Source organism: Canis lupus, chromosome 16, assembly GCF_003254725.2.
Source record: "Canis lupus dingo isolate Sandy chromosome 16, ASM325472v2, whole genome shotgun sequence".
NCBI classification, from domain to species: Eukaryota; Metazoa; Chordata; class Mammalia; order Carnivora; family Canidae; genus Canis; species Canis lupus.
The window spans coordinates 16,325,184-16,352,262 of NC_064258.1; the positions used below are offsets into that span (position 1 = coordinate 16,325,184).

The 27,079-nt window shown below is 44.0% G+C and overlaps 1 protein-coding gene and 1 pseudogene across 3 annotated transcripts in view; both read left to right on the forward strand.

Moving 5' to 3' along the window:
* Positions 1 to 1,721: 1,721 nt before the first annotated feature.
* NUB1 (negative regulator of ubiquitin like proteins 1) overlaps positions 1,722 to 27,079 on the forward strand; it is a 29,473-nt gene continuing 4,115 nt past the window's right edge. The window contains exons 1-12 of one of the 3 annotated variants that reach the window (XM_025452518.3): positions 1,722 to 1,873; positions 4,480 to 4,597; positions 6,509 to 6,676; positions 8,987 to 9,045; positions 10,018 to 10,088; positions 13,255 to 13,437; positions 13,620 to 13,711; positions 16,067 to 16,173; positions 21,300 to 21,486; positions 22,198 to 22,305; positions 23,272 to 23,424; positions 26,731 to 26,877. In XM_025452518.3, the coding sequence (XP_025308303.1) occupies positions 4,481 to 4,597; positions 6,509 to 6,676; positions 8,987 to 9,045; positions 10,018 to 10,088; positions 13,255 to 13,437; positions 13,620 to 13,711; positions 16,067 to 16,173; positions 21,300 to 21,486; positions 22,198 to 22,305; positions 23,272 to 23,424; positions 26,731 to 26,877 (1,392 nt within the window). In that variant the 5' untranslated portion in view covers positions 1,722 to 1,873; position 4,480. Of the gene's footprint in view, positions 1,874 to 2,362; positions 2,388 to 4,479; positions 4,598 to 6,508; positions 6,677 to 8,986; positions 9,046 to 9,602; positions 9,709 to 10,017; positions 10,089 to 13,254; positions 13,438 to 13,619; positions 13,712 to 16,066; positions 16,174 to 21,299; positions 21,487 to 22,197; positions 22,306 to 23,271; positions 23,425 to 26,730; positions 26,878 to 27,079 lie in introns of those variants that run through there. The other 2 variants (XM_049095301.1, XM_035699669.2) reach the window with 2 other exon arrangements.
* On the forward strand, positions 23,189 to 23,348 carry LOC112664700 (U4 spliceosomal RNA; annotated as a pseudogene).

Genomic DNA, 27,079 nt, shown 5'->3' on the forward strand with positions numbered 1-27,079 from the left:
CCAGGCACCCCATGTGTAGTTTTAATTTATATTAATCTCATTTTGAGTAGGGGTTAAGTAATATGTCATATGTTTATGAACTATTTGTATTTCCTCCTTGGGGAACTGTATTCACAGAGATCTTTGCCCAGTTTTCTATTTTGTTCCTTTTCCTATTGAATTGTAAGAGCTCTTTATACACCAAGGAGATTTGTCTTTGATGTGACGTACCAATATTTCCCCCCATTCTGCATTTGTCTTTTGACCAAGCAGCTGATTTGGCTCAATGTAAAGAACTTTAATTTCAAAGATTTTCTAAGTATTTGTGTGCCCCAAGAAGGTCTCTTGAGATAGAAGACTTTACTTGGACAGACACAGAAATCTGCCAGCTTAGCATGCACTGATGGACCCACAGGCAATGCTTCCAAGTCAAGAGATGAGAAAAAGGGGACTGAAATTGCTCTGCACAGTGTGTGCAGTGGCCTCTCTGTAATGGGCAGAGATATACACTGGCATATACAGAACCTTTGGGAACATGTTTCTCCTCCTTAAAATGGATTTAATGGCACATTCCAACTAAGGCTTCCCACCAGGGAATGGAAGGGCACCAGGAGGAGGGGTCCTGCCTCACGTCTCCTGACAGGGGATGTCTGAGGATGTGCAGAGCCCCTTTCAGATTGTCCGCACCAGGGCCCCCTGGTGTTTGTTATTCTAGATCCAAAACATCCATTTTTGAAAATATACTGCTGGGGCTAATGGCATCCCGAGGGTTGTCCTGGTGTAGTGAGAGGGATAGACAGATCCCAGCACAAGAGGTTAGCCACCATGCCCTGGTGCACAGTCTTATTATCCGTGTTGACAGAGAGCTAAGTAGCTTGCCCAGGTACCCCCCTGGCATTTGTTGGAGCTGGCTGCCTGCGAGCATGACCTGAGTAAGCTCTCAAGCCCCATCCCATCACAATGCTAAAGCAGGCCCTACAACAGTTTTGGGAGTCAGAAAGGATGGGCCAGCAGCCTCAAACGAGCAAACTTTCAGAGATCTCAGGTAGACTTCTTCCATTTTGAGGTCCATCTACCAAAGGGTCATCTATCCATTTCTCAAAGCTCTGCCAGAACCTGTGCTCAGCCACCTGGGTTCTGCTGACGTTCCCAGAGCATCTCACAAGTGGCCTTTAATTTTTATGCACTCTTATTTTCTCACCTAGACACACTCGGACAAAGCCCAGACAGCTTTATCCGTTTTTACCACGGTGGGGGACAGGGAGCTTTGGGAGTAGGCGGACGGATATCCATAGACCTTGGGGTCGGTCGTGTGATGGAGACCCAGTTATCAGGGCCAGTGTCGGGGGACAGGAGCCAGGAAGTCCGGGTGAAGCAACCTAATTTCACCGTGAGTGGAGGGAGGCCCAATGGAGAGCGGGAGGAAAACCCGAGCTTTTGGAGGGAACAACTCTCCCTCCGGGGTAAAGGGTTCTTCCTGCAAGGTCCGCTGGCCTGCAAAGCTTTTGGAGAAATGAAGCCAGGTACAATTTCCTCCCAAGTCGAGCATACTGGGCCGGGCCTGCGGTCCCGCCGGGACACCGGACACTGCCCCGGGCTCCTCGGCGGGGGCTAGAGGCCTCCCCCAGGCCCCGCCCCTCCCCTCCCCCTGCACCACCCCTCCCACCCCGCCTTGGCCCCGCCCACCCCACCAGCCGCCCCGCCCCCGCATTAGCCCCGCCCCGCCCCGCCCGCCCTCTGACCCCGCCCACAACCCCCCTGTCTGGCCGCGCGAGGGTGGCGCGGCGGCCGCAGCGGCGGGGGCGGGGCCAGCCTCACCCGGAATGAAAACAAACGGCAGCGGCTGCCGCATCCGGGCACTCGGCGGGTAGCGGCGGGCGCGGCGGTGGCGCAGGTGAGGAGGCGGCGGCTCGGCGGCCGGTCCCCGACCCGGGTCTCAGCCTCAGCGGCGCCGTGTGACGCCCCGGTTCCCGGCAGGACCCCGAGGCGTCCCCGGCCCAGGGTGGGCGCGGCCACAGCGGGGGGCGGCGGGCGGCGGGCGGAGGCGCGTAGGCCGGCGGGGGCTCGGGGACGCGCCGGCGGTTCGCGCGGCCCTAGGTCTGCGCTGGGCTGGGCCCGGGGGTGGGGGGTTTGGATGGAATTGTCCTGGGGGAGACGCAGGAAGATACGTAGACGCTAAAGTAAATCTCGTTAGATGAAAAGCTTGGATCCTAACACCGCTCCTCCCCACATGTCATTTGAGATTTATTTGCAGTCGGAGCTAGATTTTTTCCTGCTAATTAATGACAAACTGGTTGATTCTGCAGTGCTCTGCTTCTGCATTTGGCATCTCCCCTTACTCTTAGTTTTTGATTGAAGAATCTTTTATTACTCCTCCTAGGTGGAAATGGAATGCATTTTGAATATACGTACGTACATGTGTATTTGAAAAGCTCTGGGTACCATAGATCGATTCTTTGCAGAAGTGGAAGTGAAAATGTTAAAGGAGTGGTTTCTAATGTTTCACTTTCAGTTTGGAGCAGTGATACTAATGAACTTCTGGGCATCCTTCCCCTTCCCCCTCGTTTTATTGAGAAAGAATTGACAGACATCCCTGCTTTTGTGGCTGTAATGTGAGACGTTGTATGGCACGCATGCTGAAACTTTCTGCCTCTAAAATTCAAAACTGGTTTATTAAATTTTTTTTGTTTTGACTTGGTTTCAAGTATGTATCCTCTTTTATTCTGTGGCCTGTAACTGAAGTTTTTGTTAATTACAAAACATCAGGTTAATCCTTTTTAAACGTTAAGTCTCATGCACATAGACCTCCATCTGTTGATTCCCTCCGTGGGCAGAGTGTGAGACACACGTTGCGTTGGTGACTCCCTTTGGGCCTTTAATCAGGCGGTACAAAGAGCTGGCCTCCCTCCATAAGCTGCCCATGAAATGATCACCCCTCCCTGCTGGTATTTTATCCAGAATTCATGAGGACTTTTGAGTAGGGAACTACGTATAGTGGTTGGGTGATTGGTTTGTGCCTGAAAAGCTAAGTACTTCTGTTTTTCTGTGTGAGCAGCTGTTCTGTGAGTGCTTGAAGATCTAGGGTTCTCACGTGGGTCACCTAGATGCACAAGCACCTCTTCATTGGTGTGTTTGTTCCTTACTCCCTTTCCTCCTCCCGTACTAATTACCCTCTTTCTCCCCTCAGACTGATATAAAATAGGTGTGAACTTTCTTTTAAAATATTTATTTATGGAATACACTGAAGTTAACAAACTTGATTTAAAAATTAGGTGACTTGAGTTTTGGTGGTGTGGAATACTACATGCCCTATATAGAAAAAGAAAAAGTTAGTTATCAAGGTTATATTAGCCTTGTATATATTTTTTTACTCAAGAGAACTTGTCTTCATCATTCAGAAACTAATAACTCTTTCACTTTTCTTACTGCTTCTCTGATTTGGCTGTTTGACCTCTCTAGCAGCCTTACCCACCCCTTCAAATTGCTATGCTGGTGAGAGATGAGTAGACAACTCCATTGCTGCCAGAAGCTTCTTTGGGAGAGACTAGTTACCTACACAGGAGAGACCAGCAACAAAGGATTGCGGGACAAAATGCAAAGTCCAGTGTTGTAGGCAGACATCCCCATGCTAGCTATGGCTGTGAACTTTTGTGACTTGGGCCAAGTCCTTTTACAAACCTGGGGCCTGGGTGTTTTCAGCTGTAAAATGATCATCTAACCAGTGTTAGATTTGAATAGTGTACATAGATCTGCTGTTGTGTGCTTATTGGAAAGTACACAAATTTTTTTCTGGCAAAACTTTTTAACTAAAAAAATTCAGTTATAGAGAATGTTGGTATTTCAGAGTTCACATTAGCTTTTATGTTTATCATACTAATGTGCTTGGTCTTTGTGTTAAACTCACCAAAATACAAATAGAAGATAATTTATATATTTATGTTGAGTTGTTTATGAAAGCAGCTTCAAGGATTCATCTTTCTTTCATTTGATCTTTTTTCTTACATCAGAGAGTAATAGTTTAGGAAATAGAAAAGTATAATAAACCTTGCTACATATTAGCAACTTTGAAATGTATATTTTATGTAACATATAATATGTAATTGTATATAGTATCTTTTAACATACCTATAGACAATGTATATTTTAGAGAAGTTTATAGCTAGTTAAAACCTAATATAGGGATGCCTGGGTGGCTCAGCAGTTGAGGGTTTGCCTTTGGCTTCGGGCGTGATCCCAGATTTCCGAGGGATTGAATCCTGCATTGGGCTCCTTTCGTGGAGCCTGCTTCTCCTCCCTCTGCCTCTCTTTCTGTGTCTTTCATGAATGAATAAATAAAATCTTAAAAAAAAAAAAAACTAATCTAAAAGTAATTTAAACAAGAGAGGAAGGAGTGGAGGGGAGCTCTTCTTACCACATTGAACACATCAACGTGTTTGGTAAATTATGAAATGCCTTGAAATGTAGTGTGGGATATTGTTCATGTACTGTTTTGTTTTCAAGAATGGCGCAAAAGAAATATCTTCAAGCAAAACTGACCCAGTTCTTAAGGGAAGACAGAATTCAACTTTGGAAACCTCCATATACAGATGAAAATAAAGAAGTCGGTTTGGCATTGAAGGTATTTTCCTTTAAGACATAAATAAATAGCAGTGTTATAAGTCTCCTTGGTAAATAAGATTCTGAAGTCCCAGAAATTTCCAGGTTTAACCATGTAAACTGTTTGCAAAACCAAAAGTATTAGTGATAAGCAGGTACCCGCCTTTTACTGGGAATTGACAAGCTTATTTTTGTTTAATAAGATTGTATTCATAGGAGAATGTTCTCTAATTTCCTGGGCACATACTATTTTTAATACCCTCACAGTGTTAGATAAAATTAGTAATTTGGAACTAATTTCGACCTGCTGGTGCAGCAGTATTGATGCCACTAGGGCGTGTATTACGTGTTCATGGGGAGCAGCTGGGTTGCTGCTCAGTTTTCCTTGCTAACAGGGTTTGCTATAAAACAATTGCTCCCTTCCCTCAGCTTTTTTTTTATACAGTGGCTATCTGTTCATTTGTTCAGAATACATTTTTCTAATAATTACATCTCAATTTTTAATGGCAACATCAGAAATGGCATTATTTTACGTGAGGTTTCTAGAACTTGAAGTTTGCCTGCTTTCTCAAACAGGAGAACATTGATCATTTTTGACAGAAATATTTTATGTTGGATGTTGGAATCTCTGCTTGCTCAGTACAAATATCCTGAGATAACTGATGTAGATTTTTCAGGGACTACGGGTTGTCACAGGGGCATCATATTGTCCACTTAGGAGGGAAGAGTTTTTCTTCCTATCTTTCCCCATTCCTGATAGGCCTCACTTTTTAGTTTTTACAACCCATCTTGTGACCTTTTTTCTGAATTTGCTTGTTATTATCCCTTGGCTCAGGAGTTAGATATGGCATAATAGGAAAGCTATTTGGTCTTTGTCCTTGATGCCTGATACAGAGCTCCTAAAACCCTTGGGATATCCCCAGTGGTAAGGGTAATAGGAGCATCTTTTGTTCCAGTGAGGCAACTCTTGGTAATACCTTCAGGATTGTGGCTGGTGACCAAAAAGACCAAACTTCAATCAGAAGATTAGACTTTTGGGGTGCCTGGGTGGCTCAGTCAGTTAAGCATCTGCCTTTGGCTCAGGTCATGATCTCAGGGTCCAAGATCAAGCCCCAGATGGAGCTCTCTGTTCAATGGAGTCTGCTTCTCCCTCTGCCCCTCCCCCAGCTCATGCTTGCATTCTCTCTCTCTCTCTCTCAAATAAATAGAATCTTAAAAAAAAAAAAAAAAAAGATTAGATTTTCAGCACACTTTCCAACCTCAGGGAAGGGAGAGGGATAGAGATTGAGTTAATCACCAGAGGCCAATGATGTAATCCATCATGCCTACAATAATGGAACTCCCATAAAAGCCCTTAAATGATGGGTTTCCAGGAGCTTCCAGATTGGCAAATATACCCGTGTGCTGAGAGGGTGGCATAACCCCTACTCCTCAGGGATAGAAGCTCCTGCACTCAGGGCCCTTCCAGAGTCCACCTCTGTACCTCTTCACCTATATATTCATTTGTATCCTTCATAACAAACTGCGATTGTAAGTATAGTATTCTTTTGAATTCTGCTGAGTCATTCTAGCAAATTATTTTACAACCAGTCCCAATGATTCAGAATTTTCTGTTAAATTATTTAGAAATGTGTAATGTATTACAGGACATAAGTCATGGCCATCCTTTCTTTTACCCCTACAATAATCTCAGTTACTTTCACTTCTTCTATTGGGTCTGTTCTCCTACCTCTTATTTGTTTTTATTTTTCCCTGGATCCTTTCTAGCCTCTGTATCTCTCAAGATGCCAAGCCTATCTGGATTTCCCTCTGATAGGCTGACCACCACTCAGCAGTTTTTTGCCTTAGAGTCCTTGATGCGCTGGTCTGTGCTGTGCCCCCGTTTTTTCTGAGTTTGTACCACATTGATCTCTTCTCTGATTTTGCTTCACAGGACCTTGCTAAGAAGTACTCTGACAGGCTAGAATGTTGTGAAAATGAAGTAGAAAAGATAATAGAAGAAATACGTTGCAAAGCAATCAAACGTGGCACAGGAAATGAAAATTATAAAACAACAGGAATTGCTACAATTGAGGTATTTTTACCTCCACGGCTAAGAAAAGTGAGTAATTTTCCCAAACAAGTACATGTAGCGATGCTTTGTTAACTTAGTGATAAGTTACAATTTTTTTTAAGCTGCAATCCAAAGTTAAACTTCTTTTAAGTTACTTCATGTGCTGAGCATTTATCAACTTCAAAGTTAATTTTATGGATTCTTAAACTGGAACATTTACAAGGTAGGGTTGTCCCTCCTAGGCCTCCCAGACATCACAAAGCCATGCATCACATGCTTACTTTTTCTAGAGTTTGAGCATTTAGAACTAATGGAGAATTAAAGGAGTACTTCAGGTTTTCCCAAACTGCATGCAGTAGGACACATCAGTAAAGACGTTTCCCTTTTCTCTGTGCTGGTGGAGGCTAGAGGACCATCAGCTCGGTGCTCAAGTGGCACCACCTCATGTCAGAGCCACATCCTCAGCATAGTTCAAGTCCAGAAGTGGTACCGGGGCAGGATACTCAAAAGTTGCTGGCCTCTGAGGACTGCTCAGTGTTAATTGTTTTCAGAAGACATGAAACTATATATGTGTGTCAGAGCTACCACAGAACCCAGCAGCTTACTCCAAGACACATGAAAACTGTGTCTGTGCAGAAACTTGCATGTGAATGTTTATAGCAGCTCTGCTCACAAAAGAGCTCTGTCTGTCTAGCCCAAAGGTGGAAACAGCCCAAATATTTGTCCATCAGTGGGTGAACAGATATAGGAGTGTAAGAGAGCCATGTAGTGGAATATTATTTAGCCATGAAGGGGAATGAAGTGCTGACACATCTTCAACATGGCTGAACCTCAGAAACATTATGAAATAAGGCAGACACAGGGACGCCTGGGTGGCTCTGTGGTTGAGCATCTACCTTCAGCTCAGGTTATGATCCCAGTCTGGGGATCAAGTTCCACATTGGGCTCCCTACAGGAGCCTACTTCTCCCTCTGCCTATGTCTCTGACTCTGTGTCTCTCATGAATAAATAAAATCTTAAAAAAAAAAAAAAAAAAAAGAAGAAGAAGCCAGACATAAAGGCCACATATTGTATAATTCCTTTTATATGAAATATCTAGAATGAGTAAATCCATAGAGACAGGGACTAGATTAGTGATTGCCTGGGGTCTGGAGGATACAGGCAGAGAATGGGGGTGCAAAATACAGTGTTTTTTGAAGGAGATGATGAAAATGTTCTGAAGTTTGATCATGGTATTAGATGTATGACTATGTAAGTGTACTGGAAACTACTGACTTTAAACCGATGAGCTTTAGGAAATGTAAATTTTATCTCATTAAAGCTTTAAAAAATTTGTAGGAAAAAGAGCTTTATGAGAAAAAGAAAATTATATATATATATGTTTATCTCAGGATGCCCATTCTTGAATTCAAAGGGCAGTATACCCATACAGGCCTCCTCTTTGTTAGTATCCAGCACCTGGGAAACCAGACCACCACTCAGAAAGCTGATTGGCAAGTATGAATCTGCGCAGATTTGCATGGTCTCATGGGCTTCCCTAGTGATTCCAGTTTTTCCTCATAAGCTCAGCCAGTAGAGAATGAAGAGGTGCCCAGATCATGTCCTGCCACTCCCTGCTCAGTGGGCACAGTGAAAGGGAAAATGTCGTGTTCCCTGGGGTTGACTGTAGTGCTGGGTGGGCTGGGTCCTTGTGCCATAGAGGCCAGTTCCCTTGAACAAAGACGCATCACAAACCCCTCTGAACATCCTACCTCCCACCAGACGCTGAAGCCCTGCCTGTGGTGCACACTTCCACTCCCTTGAGGCTTCTAGGTCACAGGGTCAGCACATGTCACATTATGTTCAGTTGCGTTTCTGCCAGGCATGCATCATTTTAGTCCTTGACATTGGTCTCAACCTTCCTGATTTGATAGACAGTAGCACCAAAAAGTGTCACACTGAAGTATATATTTTTTAAATTTTTTATTTATATTCAGTTTAGTTTGCATATAGTGTTTTAGTAGTTTCAGGGGTAGAATTTAGTGACTCATCAGTTGCATGTAACACCCATGCTCATCCCATTACGTGCCCTCCTTCATGCTTGTCACCCATTACCCCATCCGCCCCCCTACCCCACATCCTCTCCAGCAACCCTGTTTGTTTCCTATGGTTAAGAGTCTCTTGTGGTTTGTCTCCCTCTCTGTTTCTACCTTATTTTATTTTTCCCTCCCTTCCCCTATGTTCATCTGTTTTGTTTATTAATTTCCACATATGAATCAGATGATATGGTATTTGTCTTTCTCTGATGACTTACTTCGCTTAGCATAATGGTCTCTAGTTCCATCCATAGTTTCTCTTATTTGCCTTTTTTTTCAACAGGATAGGAAAAACCTGTTGGAGACCCGATTGCACATCACTGGCAGAGAACTGAGGTCGAAGTAAGTATCTGTCTGCACCATGCCTCAGATGCTCTCAGCCCTCCTGCATTGGCTCATATGATCCTTTGTGACAGTCCTGTAAGAGGGGAGAATTGAGGCTTTGAGGCTGCACAGTATGGTCAGGCTCACACTGGCTGTTAAGGGCAGAGCAAGAACTCAGGACTGGCACCTCTTGCTTCATTTCCTGGTAGAACTTGAGATCAGTGGGAGCTCTGTGCCTAACACCTAACGGGTACTTGATAACATGTTCAAATCAATGAATGAATCATATAAATAGGCTGATATTCACCAGATCATTGGCTTTGAATTTTATTTCTTAGTGCATTAATAAGTTGCTATGACATTCAACAAAGTGTTTTAGCCAATTTCAGGCTGTTGGCCCATCTGTAAAAAGGAAAAATACCTGTCACATACTAGTGACATTCTAGCTTTTGAGACCTGGTTGGTTATGTCATTTGCTTTTATATTTTTAAATGGTAAGTGTTTTGAGTCCCTCCAGGGCTAGCCAGTCCTTATTTCTGAAGCTGATTTTTTTCATTTTCTTTGGTCTACATCAGGGCTGTTAGGGATGGATTCAGGAAGCATCATTCATTCAACACACATGAGGAGAAGATTGTTTGGAACAACCCTCTATTATGGGCTCCTCCAAGGAGACCGCAGAAGGTATAGAGAATGGATTTTCTCCTGACATGCATCGAGGGCCCTCCTCTTCAGAAGATATTCCCCATGAGTGGTCCCCACTTTATGAGGAAACAAATAGTAAAGCAGATAGTTTTAAAAAGGACATTGTCTCTTATACAGTTTCAAATAACCATCTAAGTAAGCTGGCTTTATCAGGAAGTGATATTTGTGAGATAGTAAATCAAAGTACTGGGCATTTCTCAGTGAAATGTATAAAATAATTGTCATGATTAAACTCCACTTGATAATAACAAATTGATCACCTGCAGCCTATACTGGTTTATTTTACAGAATAGCTGAAACCTTTGGATTTCAAGAAAATTATATCAAAATTGTCATAAACAAGAAACAACTTCAACTAGGTATGTCATACCGAAGTGCAGATTTAATATCGAGTTAATGGAATGACTCTGCATCTTTTTTCTCACTGTTTTTCTAATCACAAATTTCTAGGGGCTTTACTGCATGGATAATCTAAAACAGATTATTGTAGAATTTATTAAAATAAAAACCTAAAACAGAAAACTCTTCTAATCAGTATTTACTGTGTGTTCTGTGCTATGGGAAGAAAAGACACTCCTTACAGGTCTGAGGAAATGTTACAGAATGGAAGTGTAGGTGTGCTCAGAGTGAAGTGGGGGTTCCTGTACGTTCTCCCCAAGGCAGAAGCGCTAAAGCTGAGTGAGGGCAGTGGATCATATTCCAATTGAGAGAGACTCATATTGGAGCCCCTGATGTGAATTTGAGCAATTGAAAAGGTCCAGTATGGCCAAGTGTAGAAAGTGAGGGGAGGCTAGTGCGTTTTAAGGCTGGAGGGCCAGGCAGAGGCCACAGTGAAAAGGTTATTGTAGTGATTCTTAACCAGGGACAATTTTGCCACGCAGGGGACATTTGGCAATGTCTGGAGACATTTTTGGTTGTCATGACTTGGTTGTGGGTGGGGATGGAGGCTTGTGATCCTGTCACTTAGTCAAGACCAGGGATGCTGCTGAACATCACACAGGCACAGAACAGCCCCAGGACAAAGACTCACTTGGCCCACAATGTCAGTAGTGCTGCTGGGCTCTGTGAACTCGTACCATATTAGTGTTTCTCCTTAGAGAAGCTGGAAGCCATGGGTGCTGGGGGATGACATGATATATTTGGGTTTTAAAGATCCCTTTGGGTGCAGTAGGAGAACGGACTTGAAGGATGCATGAACAGATTCGGGAGACCGTTTAGCTGTCATAGCAGCTCAGGCAGTCACTGTGATTGGTTTCCAGTAGGTTCTTAGGGCTTAGAGAGGTTCACAGCCTAGCTTGGTGGAACGCAGCCTGCACACGGCCCTATCCTGCCTTCTCCATGAGCCATTTCCCATCGTCTGTTTCACATGTCATAGATAGCTTTTCACTGTCCTCTCTCTCTGTGACAGTTGTTTGTGCTATTCTTCACTGGGCAGAAATCCTGGATTTTGTTGTTATCAGATCTATTTATTTCCACCTTATCATTTGTATTTTAATAAGTTCTTTCCCCAAGCCCAGGGCCACACAGATAGGCTTCTACAGCTTCTTGTATTAGCCTCATCTGCATGAGCTCTATAATCTTTCCAGAGTCCCCCTTTATATATTTAAAGGCTAAGGATCCAGCTTTGTTCTTCTAATATCCCCCACTAAACCTGCCCTTTCCACACTGATACTTGGTGCTCCCATTATTAGAGCTCTGTTTCTGCACTTCCCATTCTTTCCATTTACCAGTTGGTTGATTCCTGCATCGGAACCATAGAGAGTTTTTCTATTGGGATATAATGGACGTATAACATTATATAGTTTCAGGTGTACAAGATAATGATTCAGTGTTTGTGTATGTTGTGGAATGAGCACAATAATGTCAACTCACATAGTTAAAATTTATTCTTGTGATGAGAACTCTTAAGATCTACACTCTTAGCAACATTGAAATATATGATACAGTAATTAACTCTAGTCACCATGCTGTATGTTAAATATTTTATTTATTCATGAGAAACCGAGAGGCAGAGACATAGGCAGAAGGAGAAGCAGGGAAATCCAATACGGGACTCAATCCCAGGACCACAGGATCATGATGTGAGCCAAAGGCAGATGCTCAACCACTAAGCTACCCAGGTGTCCCTAGAGTTTTTTTTTTTTTTTTTATTACTGTGGTTTGTTGTAGTTTTAAAATCTAGTAAGATGAGTCCCTTTTTTGGCTCTTCTTTATCAGTGTGACTTGGCTATTGGTGTATCTTTAATTTTCTACATAAATGTTAGAATGTCAGGTTTCTAAAAAAAAAAAAATCTAATGGAGTTTTCCAGAAAAGCATTCAAATTTATATATATAGTTCATAAAATTTCATTATTTAAAAAAAATTTATATGTATCTGTGTCTATTCTGCATCTTGGTGGCTGTTTGTTCCTTTAACTTAATTTTTGTTAGGTTTATGTATTTGATTATTTTTCATAGAACTAGCTTTTGAGTTTGTTAATATGCTTTCATTCTGTTTCATTGATATCTGACGCTTTAAAAAAAAATGTTTTATTTATTTATTCATGAGAGAGAGAGAGGCAGAGACACAGGCAGAGGGAGTGGCAGGCTCCATGCAGGGAGCCTGACGTGGGAACTCTGATTCCGGGTCTCCAGGATCACACCCTGGGCTGAAGGTGGCGCTAAACCGCTGAGCTACCCGGGCTGCCCTGACACTATTTTTTTTTTTTTCCTGACACTATTTTTATTAACATTTTATGTGTAAGGAAACTGGGTCCTAGGAGGTAAGCACTTTACTCAGGGCCACAGAGTTGAAAAGGGATAGAACCCAAGAGTTTTGCTTTTAACTGCCCCGCTGTGTTATGCCCCGCTGCACTGTGGCTTCTCATCTGTTGCTATGAACTGGGTTTATTATTTCTCCAGTGAGAGGGTAGGAAAATTCACTGGGTGATATTAGATTTTTAAAAGATTATTTATTTATTTATTTATTTATTTATTATTTATTTATTTATTTATTTATTGAGAGGCAGAGACCCAGGAGGAGGGAGAAGCAGGCTCCATGCCAGGAGCCTGATGTGGGACTCAATCTCGGGACTCCAGGATCACGCCCCGGGCCAAAGGCAGGCCCTAAACCGCTGAGCCACCCAGGGATCCCCATATTTTATTTATTTGAGAGTGAGAAGGCATGAGGGAATACAAGCAGGGGAACAGAGTACAGTCAGGGGTAGGGGCAGAGGGAAAAGCAGACTCCCTACCGAGCAGTGACCCCAACGCAGGGCTCTATCCCAGGTCCCTGAGATCATGGCCTGAGCCAAAGGCAGACACTTCACCAAGTAAGCCACCCAGGTGCTCCCACTGGCTGATTTTACCCCCTGCTTAACAGTAACAGAATCACACAGCCAGATGTCAGTGTGTTCTTACCAAGTATGTGGCCAGGGGGCTCATGAGTACTAACGCAGGTGTAGGAGTTCCATTTAACAGAGAGAATGACTGTGATCCGGTTCATTTAATGGCTCTCTTTGTGGCAAGGATTTTTGATTTTTACAGGGAAAACCCTTGAAGAACAAGGAGTAACACACAATGTCAAAGCTATGGTGCTCGAACTAAAACAATCTGAAGAGGATGTGAGGAAAAACTTCCAGGTTGAAGAAGAAGAGCAAAATGAAGCTGAACTAAAAGAGAGAAGAATTCAGAGGACCAAGAGAGGCCTGGAGATACTGGCGGAGAGAGGTACACGGAGCTCTGGGCTGTTTCCCTCGGGTTTAAAGGTGGTGGCACAGCACCTGGGGCGGAGGTTGGGGCACAGGGGGCACAGTTCTCATGGACTTTCCTCCCCACCGGCTGATGTTCCTGATGTCCCATTACTGCCTTTTAGTGTTGAATTCATGGAGTTCCTTTTGGTTCTGTTGCAGCTGAGATGGTGGTGGATCCAGAAACCACACCGTATTTAGACATAGCTAACCAGACGGGCAGATCTATCAGAATTCCTCCTTCGGAAAGAAAAGTACGTACTAGAGGAACATATGGCTTGTGCTTTGATTTGCTGTCAGAACAGAAGTGGTTTTCAGTGGTTTTCCTGGACGGTTAGAAAGGATTAGAAACAGTTTTCCATTAGAGCTTATAAACAGAGGATGTAAGCATGCGAGGAGCACCTGCGTACAGCAGACTCGCCCTGTGATTTTCAGTGCAGTAGAACAAAATGGCTTGATGGCCTGATGGCCATGTGCTGCCTTTCACTTAAGTGTCTCTTTGTGGTAGTGGTGGTTTTGGTGGGGGTCGTTTTTGTTTTTGTTTTTGTTTTTGTTTTACCAGATGGCCATGTCCTCTTAAGGGCTGGATCAGACTAGGGAGCTGGAGAGGAGAAGAGAGGGGGCATGTATTTTGAGAAAAGCCCGACAGGTGCTTCTTCCCATCACTCCCTGCCTTCCCATTTCCCTGTTTGCTCATTTGGAATAGGCAGGAGGTGGTGTGATTTTTTTTTAAATTTATTTATTTATCTATGATAGACACAGAGAGAGAGGTGGTGTGATCTTTGAACACACTCCAGGAGGTCTTTACAGCAGGATTCTATAGCTGGGACCCTGAGATGAGTGTCTGACCTAGAGTCCAGTAGCTTCTAATAATAAGAGCTGTGATGACTGTGGGTCAGGTCAGCTTTAATTTTTCTGTCTTTAAAGGACAAGGTTGAGTAGGCTTTACTATATCACTTATTTAAAATGAGGGATTAAAGTTGAATTTTTATAAGAAAACTTGGTAGCTCTCAGTGGATTGATGCTTGATTACTAATGTTAGTAATCATTTGCCCACAGCTCTCTTATGTTAAATGATGGTAGCTAGGGCCACCCGGCTCGCTCAGCCGGTGGAGCATGCAACTCTTGATCTCAGGGTTGTAAGTTTGAGCCCCATGTTGGGTGTTGAGGTTACTTTTTTAAAATCTTTGAAAAAAATGATATACAGATTGTTCTAGAAAACCTACAAACCGAATTATATAAAAACTCAAATCTAAAAAAAAACCTCAAATCTAAATATTAATGAACTTAAATTTTTGGACTTTTTTTTTTTTTTTAAAGTAAGCTTTGTGCCCAAAATGGGGCTTGAACTCACAGCCTTGAGACGAAGAGTAGCATTCTCGGGACACCTGGGTGGTTCAGTGGTTGACCGTCTGCCTTTGGCTCAGGGCGTGATCCCAGAGTCCTGGAATCGAGTCCCACATTGGGCTTCTTGTAGGGAGCCTGCTTCTCCCTCTGCCTGTGTCTCTCATGCATAAATAAATAAAATCTTAAAAAAGAAAAAAAGAAAAAAATAATAGTATTCTCTAGTGACTGAGCCAGCCAGGCGCCTATGGATTACCTTTTAAAAATTGTTTTAGGAATACTGGAGTTGGCAAATACTTCAGAAAAAAACTTGATTTAAACTAGAAAGTGAAGGGCGCTTGGGTGGCCCAGTTAAGTGTCCGCCTTCAGCTCATGTTATGATCCAGGGTCCCGGGATCGAGCCCAACATTGGGCTCCCTGCTCAGTGGGGAGCCTGCTTCTCCCTCTCCCTCTGCCACTCCCTCTGCTTTTGCTCTCTCTGTCAAATAAAATCTTAAAAAAAAAAAAAAAAAAAAAAGGCTAGAAAGTAAAATAATTTTTTTTTTTTTTAGGAAAGACAGAGAAAGCATGAACACAAGGGTCAGAGAGAGAGAATTCCAAGCAGGCTCCAGCATGGAGCTGGCTGTGGGACTTGATCTCACCATCCTGAGATCATGACCTGGGCTGAAACCAAGAGTCAGACGAATAACCGATTGAGCCACCCAGGTGCCCATGAATGCTTTTTATCAAAAGGATAACAGGCATTACTGGCTACTTTTTATTTGTTCAGTCTTACTGAATACTAGTAATAGAGCTAAATCAGCAGATACTAAAATAAACTGATGGAAACAAATGGACACATGCTGGTTATGACCCTATCGGCCACATTACACTGAGTGCTTGATTTCATCATTAAAATGAAATGAAGCTTTGATTGTATTTCTCTTAATTTTAGTTTTTATATTTAGTTGTGATCTTGTTTTTTTTTTCATTTTATTTGATTTCTTTAGATTTTTTTTTTTTTAAGATTTTATTTATTTATTCATGAGAGACACAGAGAGAGGCAGAAACACAGAACACAGGCAGAGGGAGAAGCAGGCTCCATGCAGGGAGCCCGACCTGGGACTCGATCCCAGGTCTCCAGGATCATGCCCTGGGCTGAAGGTGGCGCTAAACCACTGGGCCACCGGGGCTGCCCATGTTTTCTTTAGATTTAAATATACTTTTAATATAATTTGTTTATTATAGTTTAAAGTGATGTTTTTTTAAATCTGTATTTTTTCTAGGCCCTTATGTTAGCTATGGGATATCATGAGAAAGGCAGAGCTTTCCTGAAAAGAAAAGAATATGGAATAGCCTTGCCATGTCTGTTGGATGCTGACAAATATTTCTGGTAGGCACTTTTGTACTTGGTGTTACCAGTTTTAAGGAAATTAGCCCAGATGACACACAGCACTATCTCTGCCCTAGATACTTCAGACTTCAGGTTTTCACCCAAGACAGTGGTTAATGTGAAAAGAATAGTTACAGTGTAGACCAGTTTGTAAATTATTTCATTCCTTCAGATTTCTAATGTCTCTTCCCTGTAAAGAATTTTATAAACATATGCACTTATTTTATTTTTGTCACCCTCATGTAGGAGCTATGTCTGTTTCCTGTGATGTGTTGTCAGCCTGCACCATCCATTGTGCAGTCCCTGGCAGCTTTTCCCCCTTTTTTGGTGTGGTTGTTGATGATCATTCCCCAAATCCATTGTTTCCTTAGGGACTGCTAAATAGTGATACCTTATTATTCCTTCTGCGTTTATTGCTGGGATTCTTGTGAAAAGGAATATTATTCTTCGTCAGTTATTTGGTTATGGTGAGGTACAGTTTGTACAGAAAGAATAAAATGCTTGGTTCTTTCCTATTTTCTTGTTTTCAGAATAAAGGAAGTACTTCCCTAGAATTTTCCAAAAAGGATATCACCAGTGAGGTTTTCTTTCTTCTTCCTTCTTGTTTTGTTTTGTTTTTAAGTATCAATATGAACTCATGGATTTTAACACCTTAAATGTGTTTCAAACCTCAGTGCTTAAATTGATCATCTTTGGCCAATAAGTGGGTCCTGTCCTGCATCCTTTCAACCTGATCCTGGAGGTCTCTAGTATCCAGAGGTGTTCCAGACTCATCCTGATGTTTTCTGCCCCCGATCAGGCATTGGTGGCTTCCCAAAGGCTCCTGATTCCTCTTGATGGGAAACTAATCCTGGCAGAGAAACATTTGAAAAATAGACTTAATATCTAAAAATGGTCCAAAGTTAACAACTTTAGGGTTTTCTTTTTCATTTTGACGAATTCCCAGGATATACTGCACACTTCACAAGGATAAATACAAATGTTTATGGTTTGCCAGCCATATTAGCAGCAGGCACCCTTGAGTTTTAAGTGAGAAAAATCTAGATTTAAACTAACTTAAGCAAAAAGGGGGATTTATTTCTTAAATATTTGGGAGGACGGGGCAGATCTGAAAATAACTAGAACAAAGACCCAGTGCCTTTCAGGTTTTCTAACTCTGCTACTTTGTCTCAGCTTCTGTGCTCCTTTCTTTCTCCTTGGCTGTTCCTGGTGCTGGCTGCAGTTTAGGTCCTTCAGACTCAGATACATTGTTCATTTCCTTCCATAGGTTTTTTTATTACAGAAAATTTCAAATATGTATAAAAGTAAAGGTTAGTACAGTGAATTCCTGTGTTTCTAATCCAGCCTCAGCAGTCACCAAGACATAGTTGATTTTAATTTGTCCCTATGAACCTTTCTCAATCTTTTTATCCCAGACAAATCCTTGAAATAATTTTCAGGTCTCCAGGAACCCCCGAATAAAAATAACTATCTTCAGTTCACAGTACGTAGTAGACATAATAACCTAATGATCATTGTCAGTGCCTCAGTAGAGAATTTTTTTTTCCTGAAGCTCTCTTTATTCAGGCTGACTTATCAGCATAGTTTTAGTGTAAGTGCTTCCTCTTAGTAAAGGAGATCAACTCTAGTGCAGGTCAGGGATGTGGGTGGAAGACACTTCAGTTGTTCTGTCCCCTTCCTACCTCCAGGTAGGCTGGAAGTTCCATCAGAACTTTCTGTGATACGTCTTGGGGTATGGTAGACAGTATGATCCAGAGTAGTTTCTTTCCCTGCTTAAAACTCACAGTGGGATTTCTGCTTCCAGCCAAGATGGAGTAACAAGGACTGGATGTCCCCTATTACCTGAAGCAACTGGAAATTTGGGCAGAGTGTATGAAAACTGCAGTTTTTGGTAGGGAAACAATCTGGGGGAGCCCTGTAATCCTTTCAGCTCACTACCTAGAGAGTCTGTAGGCTGCAGCGCAGGGACGAGAAACCCAGGTGGAGCCTCCTGGTCTCCCTGGAGTTGAAGAAATGGAGCTAGGAATCCAGGGAGGCCAAAGTGTGAGAGGAGAGAGCTGCCTGCAGGAATGTGTCACAAAGCTTCAAAAGGTGTCCTTGGAGTATTCCCTTGAGTAATGATCAGCACGTGCCTATTAGGAAACCACCCAGGGCAAGGGAACCCCCACCCCCACCCCCACCCCTGCCCGCCCAAAGGAGCAGAGAACAATCTTCAGAGTTCAGAAGGCCAAGAATAATTTGTGCTCCCACCAGCCACAGTGGGAAACTATGAGACATCACAGAATTCAGAAGGGTGTTGCCTCAGCAGTAGGGCAAACTCACTTCCAAGGGCTGCTGTGGTCCCACCTAGCAAAGCTTCAAAGCAAGCCTTAAAAGGATCATACTGTTTTCAAATAACTGCATCTCAGACAAAGCTCAGTAATATTTATAGAGATACAGAAATATCCAGTCATCAATTAAAAACGGACAGTTGTGCAAAGAGGCAGGGAATTACAGCTGTAATAAAGAGAATAGTCAATGGAAACAGACTCAGAAGTGACATAGAAGATAGAATTCATTGGCTAGGACATTGAAACAGTTACTGTAGCCACATTCCATATATTCGGGAAGGTAGAGGAAGGATAGAGCATGTTAAATAGACATGGAACATCCACCAGAGAGCCACACTGGAATTGCAGAGATGAAAAATACAGTGTCTGAGGTGAAGAGCATGGGGTGGGATACAGTGCAGATTGGATACCACAGAAGGAAAGATGGGTACATGTGAAGATGGGGCAATAGAAATGATCCAACAGGAATCCTTTGAAAAGACTGAAAATTTTTTAAAAATTGGACACAATACCCACAATTTAGTTGTAAAGCAGTTTCAGATGACCTGATACATCAATAATTGTAGTCCCTGCAAAAGGAGGCAGCCAGCCCCCCACCCCCCACAAAAGAATCTTAAGAAGTAATGGCCAAAATTTTTCGCAGTTTCTTGAAAACTATAAACCCCCAGATAACTGTAATGAGTCTCAAGTATAAGAAGTAAGAAAAACACCACAGTGAGGCCACTATAATCTGGTTCCTTCAAGCCAGTGATTGAAAAGACTTCTTAGTCGACCTTTCTGGGGGAAAAAAAAATTGGGGATATGTATGTAAGCTTAGCTTACCTTTTGGAATTGACATCTTTATTTTAATAAAAATTTAAAACTCATAAGGCAAAGAGAATAAATTTCTGTTAAATAACTGTTTTTAGCCCAAGTGGGACTGAATTTTTCTAAAGGTAGGTTCAGTAGGCTTTGTTTAAATAAACATTGCTCATTTATTATAATTCATGTTTTTAACCTGAAAACTCACCATTGAGTATGAAAGCTACTAGAACCATAAGCCAAAGCAGTATTAATAAAAATATAAGATACAATTTTATACAAGGTCTTAAAAGTTTTCTTTCTGAGTGACATGATCAGGTTCAAATACGGGCCTTAATAGTTGCAGGATCATTAACTGTAATTGTCGATTTTGTGGTATCTTTTATAGGTCTCTAAATGAATAGCAAGTATTATTTCTGAAACTAAAAGAATCACCTGTACTTTGTTAGTCTGAGACCTGGGGTTGTTTTTATGTTTTACAGTACTCCCTTCTGGAACGAACTTGCACACATGATTTTATTTTTATCTGAAATGAGGTGTTTTCTGTCCTTGCTCTTGCTTCTCATTAAACAACAATGAGCCTACACCCATGTAAGGCAGTGAAAACTGGGACAAAATGTCCCATTTTCTTACGAACGGCAGGATCATCATCTGTCACAGAAACAGAAATCTAGAATGTAGGGTCACCTCGAATGAAAGATCAGAGCACAGCCCACAGAGGTTTTCCTCTTCCCTCAAAGGCACGTTCTCAGGCCGAGCAGGCAGTTCAGGCAGGGGCCTGTGTGTGTGTGCATGTGTATGAAGTACAGGGTGTACCTCACAGAACTTTCATGAAGAGTAGAAACCGTGGGTGAAAAGTAGAACAGATAACTGTAGGAAGCTGCTCCAGCAGATTTCTCTTGCACCCAGTATACCATCTTGTGCAGACCCCAGAGCGCTGACGCTCCGCTCAGGAGGCTCCCACATCACACTATAAAGGACACCATCTCATTCCTTTGGTTTTTCTGTTTCTTCAAAGCAGATATTGATAGGCAAGGTGGGAAGCTTGAGGGCATGTAGATTTTGCAGTTTTATACAAGAGCAGTCTTATTTTTAATAGAATACCCACGAAAACAAACAGGCGAGACCTTTCAAGTTTCTTCCAGAGGTTTCCCATTTTGGTGACAAGAAAGTTCAGACATGAGGTCTAGATGTATGTTATGAATTTCTAAAAGTCACATTTTAAAATCAGAATAAATAAGCTCAATGTCCATCTTTATCAACATTTCCCTCTTCTCTGGACCTGAGTACAGCTACAGAGTAGCATTTCGCCTGCACCTGAGACCCCAGATCAGCTAAGCATTTCAAGCCTGGCATTTTCTGGATTGTTTTTCCTCCCAGCTTGACTGTGATTGGACATGAATGCCTTGTTTTCATCAGTTGAGGCATTCATAGTTAAGTAGTGATTTTTTTTGGAGGTGGGGGGGCTCTTTAAAGCATTATTCACAACTTTGGCTGTACATTAGACTCACCCAGGGAGATTTTTGATATACAACCTCCAAGGCCTACTTCCAGAGATTTCTGTTAGGATTTGATGTAGATGGAGCTTCAGCATCAGTAAGAAACAAAAGAAAAAAATCCTCAGGTTTGCAGTCAGCGTTGGAAACCTTTGCTTTAAACCACGGTCTCCTCATGTTTGCTGAAGGGTTCTGACACCGTGACCTCAATTTCCACTTCTTGCTGAACCTCTTTCCCAGGTAGCAAGAGTATGTGTGTGTTTATGCCTGGGGCAGTGGGGTGGTGGTTGTATCACACTTCGTGGTGAGCCCTAACTGCTTTTTTCCCCGTCAGGAGGATTCAGATTATAAATATAGCTCCCTTTGTAAGCAGTGGGGTCTGTGCTGTATAGCAGCCAGTCTTTGGAAATATAGCAGAACCTGGAAAAGACTTCCAGTAATTCACAAAAAGGTTTTTAATGTGACTTTTCTGTGATGTCATTTCCTTCCGCTCCCCTAGTGAGTGTTGCAGGGAACTGCTGGATACAGTAGATAACTATGCAGTGCTCCAGCTGGATATAGTGTGGTGTTACTTCTGCTTGGAACAACTGGAATGCCTTGATGATGCAGAAAAAAAATTAAACTTGGCTCAGAAATGCTTTAAAAATTGCTACGGAGAAAACCACCAGAGGCTGGTCAACATAAAAGTATGTTACTGTAATTTGTTTTATGTATTATTGAGCCCATTTCTATGATCTGAGTTTATTCCTGCTACAAAATTTAGACTGCTGCCAAAAGGTGATTTGGCAGTAGTATCCACAGGGTTCTTTTGAAGCTCTCCTTTAATGGGAATTTGAAATGTGTTACAAGTTGGGCTATTACTTTGGCCTGTGCAGTGTTTAGCTGGAGGGACAGTCTTCCAGTCCTAGAACCCCGTCGATGATCACCTCGACCAAGAGAGCTGGTGACCGTGTTCAGTAGCGTCTCATGGAAGATTTGAATGCAGAAAAAATAGACATTTTGAATGGTAACAGTTGACACGAGTGAGTCACAGCTCAAGAGCTGTGATTTGAATAACGATTTTTGTAAGGTGATTTCCACAAGTCATCAGAATTCTGCTTGGAAATTTCAGGGGAGTATAAAATATCCCTGGTTTGGGTTTTTGTGTACTTCCTTACTGACCAGAAGAACTACAGTCTTGGGTGTCTGGACACAGGTGTTCTGACCAATTCTTCCTTGTGGGACATAAGGTGTCATTGTCCTCTGAGATCTTTACTTTTGCCCTCAGCAATAACTAAAGATAGAAACATTTTAGTCACACTGTTTTGCCCCTGTAGAGATGAAGGGAATTATAAGTGTGAATATTCTAGATCTGAAATTAGAAATAATTTTATACTTTTTTCCCCCAATAACTTTAGGGGAACTGTGGGAAAGAGAAGGTATTGTTTTTAAGACTTTACTTGCTTCAAGGTATCCGAAACTATCACAGTGGAAATGGTGAAGAGGCTCGTGAGTATCTCAACAAGGTAAGAAAATGAATACTCCAGGGAGTATTTTCACCTACTTTTTTTTTCATCCCAAGATGTCAAGTATTTCATAAACTCAGTAGTGTGGTGAGGAACTTGCCTCTGTCCTCTGTGCCCTCTGCGTCACACAGGCCATAGCCGTACTCGTATTTGCTAGGGTGCATGTGAGCTGCTGTGATAAGGAAACCTCAGAAAGACAGTGACTTTAATTGGCTGTAGTCTCCATGTCTCATCTAGCAGCATGGAGATGAGCAGGCGGGTCAGTGGAGCAGCTTGGCCAGCCTCTGTGTGGCAGCCATGGTGGCTCCTGTCAGTCCTCTTCCAGCCAGCAGAGGGGGAGAGAGGGAGAGAGAGATGGAGGGAGGGAGGGAGGGAGGGAAGGAGGGAGGGAGGGAGTGCTTGTGTGTGTGTGTGTGTGTGTGTGTGTGAGAGAGAGAGAGAGAGAGAGAGAGAGTTTGTGTGTGTGTGAGAGAGAGTCCAGGGCTGCCTCTGGAAGGACCAGAAGTTGGGGCTGTCACTCCTACTATAGGCCACTGGCCTGGACTTAACCACCTAGCTACACCTGGTTGCAGGAGAGGGTGAGAAATGCCATGTGCACAGCTCAAATTCAGGGTATTTGGTGACAGAAACGGAGGAGATAGCGGATACCAGCCCTGCCCATAATACTCGGCCTGTTTCCTTCTGTTCAGTATGATACATCACATGTCTATTCTGTTCAAGCTGGTTGATAATAAGCAGGGTTGAGAGTTTTTATCTAAAATCTGACACACCCTAATTCACACTGGGTACAAGCTTCCTTTTTTCAGGCCTTAGCTTTGTGTTAAGTTTTAATGTTGCGAAGATTACATGCATGACTCTTGTATCTTTTTCTTGTCTGTAGGCAAGCTTTGCGCAGTGGCAGTATCGTAGCCAATGAGGTTTATCCGAGGAGCGATTATTGCTAATTGAAAACTTTCTTGTCTGTAGGCACGTCAACTCTTTAAAGAGCTCTACATTGATCCGTCAAAAGTTCACAATTTGTTGCAGTTGGGATTTACTGCCCAGGAGGCCCGGCTTGGCCTGAGGGCATGTGACGGGAACGTGGACCACGCGGCTGCCCACATTACCAACCGCAGAGAGGTACCTTAACTTGGTCTCGGTGACACTGGGTCTCGGCCTTTGCATAGGTGTGAAACTTGAGGCAATAGTAAGCCTATTTCCAAAATGCTATAGCTCCTGGGTATGAAAGAAAAGCAAACGATTGTTCCATAGTAGTTATAATCACAAGAAGCTCTTTATGCTTCAGACTGGGAAGAAACAGGAGAAACTTGCCTATTTTAATTGCATTAATTTCAGGTAGTGCAGTTGCCTTAGTTTTACTTCCTGCTGTGGTGGCAGTAGCTCCGAAGTCCATTATCCAAGTAGCCTGTCTGTGCATGTCTCCTCTCTCTGTTTTTTAACCGTGGTAGATTTCTGGAAAGCATTTTAAAAGGGGCTTTGTTTTCCCATGGGCCACTGTTAGGGCCACTGGGGCAGATAATTCCCAGTTTTATGAATGGGTTGTGGGTCAGATCAGTGGTAAAACCTGAACGAAGACCAGGTTTCTCACGCACTCTCCATGTCCTACCTGAGAATAGTGTTCTCGTGAGTTTTTTTTTTTTTTTTTTTTTTCGTGAGTTTTTATAAGTAGTAAAAATAAATGTTCTTAAAGAACAGTGGAGTCCCATCCCTTGTGTGTGTGTGTGTGTGTGTTAAGAGTTGAATCACAAAAAAAAAAAAAAAAAAAAATTGAATCACAGCCCTTGGAGAAAACGAAGGACAAAACAGCAGCGTATGTGGGTGGTGGGTGCTGTTCACTCTTCACCCAGTGGGTGTGGGTCCAGGCTGCTTTGGCTTAAATACTGGGGAGGTAGTTATGGACCTGCTTCGCTGTGAAGCACCCCGAAGCAGGACAAGTCTCTGGTTAGTTGGTTCAGTGGGGTCACCCTGAGGTGGAGAACCTGGCTTCTGTCTCTGTTGGCTGTTGTCACCTGGGTCTTCCTGTCGCGCCGGAGGCCGGGGCTGCCAATCAGAGACCTCAGAGCAGCACTGCGCTGCTCACTGGCGAGGGTGAGGGTTACAGAAGACCCTAGAACCCTCCACAGCCCTTCCCCAGGGTCCACTCTGCAGCTCCAGGAGGGTGGACAAAAGGGCGGCCTGGCATGGCTACCAAGTTCTGCTGCCCTCGCAGCCCCCAAGGCTTTTGGTGTGGGCGTTTCCATCTCCATCTCCGCCAGCCGAGGGGGCACAGATTCCTAGAAGTGTTGTTGTACAGTGTGGCTCTCAGCAGAGGCTAGTTTCCCGTGAGGCAGGAGCAGCCGGAAGCCTACCAGCCTGCTTCCCCATGACAAGCTCACCAGCCCCGTCCTACAGCCCGTTCACCCCGGCACCCCCAGCACCCGAGCCTCCCCCGCTCCACCCTCCCAGCGGCCTGACTACTGCCTCCACCACACGGCTCAGTGCGGTACCCCCAGCCTCTGCCCCGTCCGTTTTATTGTTCCAGTTTCTAGTGTAAAGGGAAACATCAGGAAAACTACTTTTCTCCTGTGTGTCCACATGATTAACAGGAAGGCGAACTAGACCCTTGTACTTGAAGGAGCCGCACTTTAAGGATCCGACCTCCTGGCAGATCGGGGTGAGATGAAGCCGGATCCTGCATCTGCTGGCCAGCAGCACCCTTCTCTGTGTTTGAATGTTGTGCAGGTGTCTTGGAATATAAATGGAAGAGCTAAAATTGGAGGCAGGGGGTGGGGCAGGTAGGGGCAGCTGATGCAGCAGGGAGGTGAGAATACAGGTCAAAACGCCGGTGCTACAGAATCCCTTCGCTGGCCCATGTGGTTGAGGAGCAGGGGGGACAGGGCAGCATGGGGACATGGAGGACGGGTGTTGGGACCCTGGGTGCCAGAGGAGGCACTGGCACCTGGCCAGTGGGGCTCTGAGGCTCTAGATGGCCAAGCCTGCTGCCTGGGTGGAGGTCAGAGGCATCAGCAGGAGGACATGGGTGTTGGGGTGAAGGGAGTGGCCCTGCCACGTCCCCATCAGCAGGGGCAGGCTGCTCATCAGTAGGTTGTCCAGTTTGAAACAGGAAATTAGAGTCAAAGGATGCTTTCGTCCCTGGGTATGTTTTGGCCAGTCACTGGTCTGTAGTCCTGCGGGCTCTGTGGGAATTCTTGGCAGCACTGTGATGACTCCTTTCTTCCCAAGAGATGAGGCTCTGTCCCTCTTGTGTGCAAGATGGGTGGCACTTGTTGCTTGGGCTGAGCCACGGAGGAGGGATAGACGAAGAAGAAAAAGCCGTTCTCTTCACTGTTTTCCTGGTGTTGGCCGAGGGCTCACCATCTCCAGAATTGTGCAAAAGCCCTCAGCCCAGCTCTGCAGTCAGCCGTGACCTTAACCAGCAGGCCACTTAACTTTCTTTAGAGTTTTTCTGTCTTCTCATTGGCAAAATTATGAGGTTGGATTAAATTAGTGGTTTTCAAGTTGTTTTAGTTTTGTTTTTTTGGTCAGCAGAATCTGTAGTTTTTTTTTTTATTTTTTTTATTTTAGAGAGTGCAAGGGGAGGGGCAGAGGGAGAGAAGCAGGCTCCCCACTGAGGGCAGAGCCCAACATGGGCTCCGTCCATATCCCCACCCTGAGATCATGACCTGAGCCGAAATCAAGAGCTGGACACTTAACTGAGCCACCCAGGTGCCCCTAGAATGACATTTGTTTCCAAAACAAATTCTGAACTCTCCTGATTGGGGCTGAGATGGGAGAGAAGAGGCTAGAACTTTTTGTAGCCCTTCTCAGGCTTTGGCAGCAACAGAAGGCACTTCTGAGACTCAGAGTCAAGAGTCATGGGATTAGATGGCCTTTATCTCCTGGCATTGAGTGTTCTGGAGGTTTTAAATGGGTTGATAGGCCCTAGGAGCACCTGGAGTGGGGTGGATACATCTGCATCTTTGGTATCATCCGGCACACTGCCCCCACCCCCCATTCAGACTCCACATTTTAACAAGATCCCAGGACTTAACCAGGGGCCAGAAAGCCCCCCTTCCCACCCCCCAGCCATGGATAAAGCTCCTCTACCCCCTTCCTGGAAGAGGAGCCATCCATGTCTCAGCCTGAGCAGCAATGAGCTCCCTGGGACTGGGCAGGTGGTAACTGAGGCACTCTCCTCTACCCCAGACAGAGCTCTCCAGCTCTCACTGCCCGCCCCCCCCCCGCCCCCCGGAGCAGTGCCATGCCCTCTTCGTGCCCTCTGCGCTAGCCTGCAGCCCTCGTGCTGTAGATGTGGGACATGCTGAGAGGTTCATCCCCCTTGTTTTCCACTCTGCGTGGCAACCCCAGGAATCCTACAGAGCATAGATTGAGAAGGTTTCCTGCAGAACCTCAATCCCCAACTCTGACTTTACTGTTTTCCTAAAGGAATTGGCCCAAATAAGGAAAGAGGAAAAAGAGAAGAAAAGACGCCGGCTGGAGAACATAAACTCCTTGAAAGGAATGGGCTACTCTACTCATGCAGCCAAGCAGGCCCTGCATCAGGCCAGTGGGAACCTGGACGAAGCCCTGAAGGTAGCGCCTCCCCTGCAGCCCACCCTGAGCGCCCCTGCTTGTGGGTCATGGGCTCCCCTCCATGTCCTTCCGTGGTGCGTGGGGTCCCCCTGCCAGGGCCTTCTCCCAGTCCTGGTTTGGATCCAAAGGTCAGTTCTCTCGTTCTCGGTCCCAATAGCAGAGCCCACAGGGCAGAGCTTTGTGGAAGGTTTCTAATGGCAAC